The sequence below is a fragment of the Centruroides sculpturatus genome, unplaced genomic scaffold, assembly GCF_000671375.1.
Source record: "Centruroides sculpturatus isolate CEXI.00-Female unplaced genomic scaffold, Cexi_2.0 scaffold6958, whole genome shotgun sequence".
Classification (NCBI taxonomy): domain Eukaryota; kingdom Metazoa; phylum Arthropoda; class Arachnida; order Scorpiones; family Buthidae; genus Centruroides; species Centruroides sculpturatus.
In genome coordinates, this window is record NW_019391164.1 from 1 (window position 1) to 2,087 (window position 2,087).

The window sequence follows — 2,087 nt, forward strand, 5'->3', positions numbered from 1 at the left end:
GCATAGAGCCTTTACTACATGAAAATGAAAATTAATGAATACACTGTGTACAGTAATTTACCTGATAAGACAGACCTCAGAAAAATACTTTATGAGAGCTTTTGTACTTTTATAAAGCTGTCTATAATGAAAATTAATTAACTAAGGATTTTTTTGACCTGCCAGGGTGTGGCCGAGTTATCCGGAGTGCCGGGTTATCGAGAGCCGAGTTTCAGGTTCTACTGTATTAGTATGGATTAATATGAATTTCTGCTATAAGGGTACACGAGCTTGAGCTCTTTCTTGAAGTAGTACGCAGGAAAAACTAATTGGGAACCACTGCTCTAAAGCATAGCACAGTTTTGTCTGTAAATCTATGCAAAGCATATCAAACAATCTAAATTCCAAGAAATTTTGGGCATAAAGCTGGCAAAATGTTGCTAATGTGGGTTCAGACAACGCATCACAATCTACAGACATCAACGGATAGTATCATGCAGATTTGGAATGCGCTTTAGGATATCGAGAAAGATAAACATATTAGTATTTATACTTACTTCACTCTCCGCATTCTGGGACGCACCCGGTCCATTCAGATTCTTATTCTGCAATAGACAACTCGCATCAGAATTCAATCTGCTTCCATGAGACAAAAGAAAGAAATGCACTCACCTCTAAGCTCCGAAGCTGAGCCTGCAGCTTCTCAACTGTTTCCTGTTCAGCACGCAATGCATCCTGACCAATTTTAACTAGAGAATTGAGTTTGACCGTCTGAGCAGATAGGTCTTTCGTAATCTTCTTTTCTTTTTCTAATTGGACTTTGATTTGTTGCAATTCCTAATAGAGCAATTCGATAACTTTAATTTCTCATTATCATCCTAAACAAAACAGAAGGTTTTTACTTACTTTTTTAACATTTTCAAAGTTTCCACTCTCTTTCCTTAGTTCTTTGATTTCTTTCGAGTTGGCATCAAAGTCTTCTTTGAATTTTAAGGCACTTTGATTGGCCTGAAAATGGATTTATAAAAAATATTTCACATGAGATTTTCACTGTATATAACCCACCCCATCTCTCCCCAATTTTATTCACCCAGATTATACCTAAGAGCAAACCTGAGCTTTCACTGTCTTTTATTTCAGACTGTACACAAATCTCAATATAGCCACATCCTTCTAAAATGCCAATGAATGAATACTCATGAATTTACATTGCAAATGATCTTAAATATGACAAGAATGGAGGCTGTTTAGTATATCGTGCACAATTTCAGATTCTAGTTAATCTTTTCACATAAAGCTACAGTGTCATTATGTATGTGCAATTCGTTAATTACCAATACTCAGATAAGCAGTCACTTGGCAATAAACAGTAAATCAGTCTTTGTACTGAAGCAGCAAGCATTGAAATTTAACAGGATACTGGTTCTGTGCCATTGTACTTCCCAAATATATATGCATTTTCAAAACACTAGTGAGGTTGCCAAAGTTTTCATCTCTAAAACGTGAATGTCGAGCACCGCTTACAGGAGTGGCATTCGACGTTCATGTTTTAGCGATAAAAACTTCAGCCGCAACCTCACTATTATTTCAGTATAAACTGTTCAGACTTAAGATGAAGCATGCCAAATTTCTCATCTTATATGCAAACAGTATGTTAATGGACTCATTTAAAACAGGTTAATAACAACAATGTTTTTGCTTTGGTGAATCACTAGTTATAGCCTGGAAGTGCAAAGTGTAAATCTGAGAAAAACTAAATTATAAGCAGAGTCAGATTCAGTTGAGCCAGTGTGTCAATGAATATGTATACAAGAACAAAGTCTGGGTAAAAGTACACAGAAAACACTTCAACTGACAACATTGGTTATGTGCATGCAGTAACAGCATCTGCACCGAGTATATAATATACAGTAGACCCCCTATAAAACGGGTTCATATAATTCGGATTCGTACATAAGGATGAAAAAATTGCGACTATATTCATATAAACATGCTAAAAGAGACTCGCATAATTTGGTAAAATGTCATTGCCGACTCGTGTCCCGACAGGATTGGTTGAATCTAGACCAATAGTGAATATTGCACAAACCATTGAGTTTAAACGAGCA

The 2,087-nt window shown here is 36.1% G+C and overlaps 1 protein-coding gene across 1 annotated transcript; it reads right to left on the reverse strand.

Moving 5' to 3' along the window:
- Positions 1-232: 232 nt before the first annotated feature.
- On the reverse strand, positions 233-987 carry LOC111617567 (the record flags this gene model as incomplete). The annotated part of the gene is made up of 3 exons (XM_023358848.1): positions 233-584; positions 652-816; positions 886-987. Coding segments are annotated over 3 exons (393 nt in total), but the record flags the coding sequence as incomplete, so codon positions are not given.
- Between the last annotated feature and the right edge of the window lie 1,100 nt (positions 988-2,087).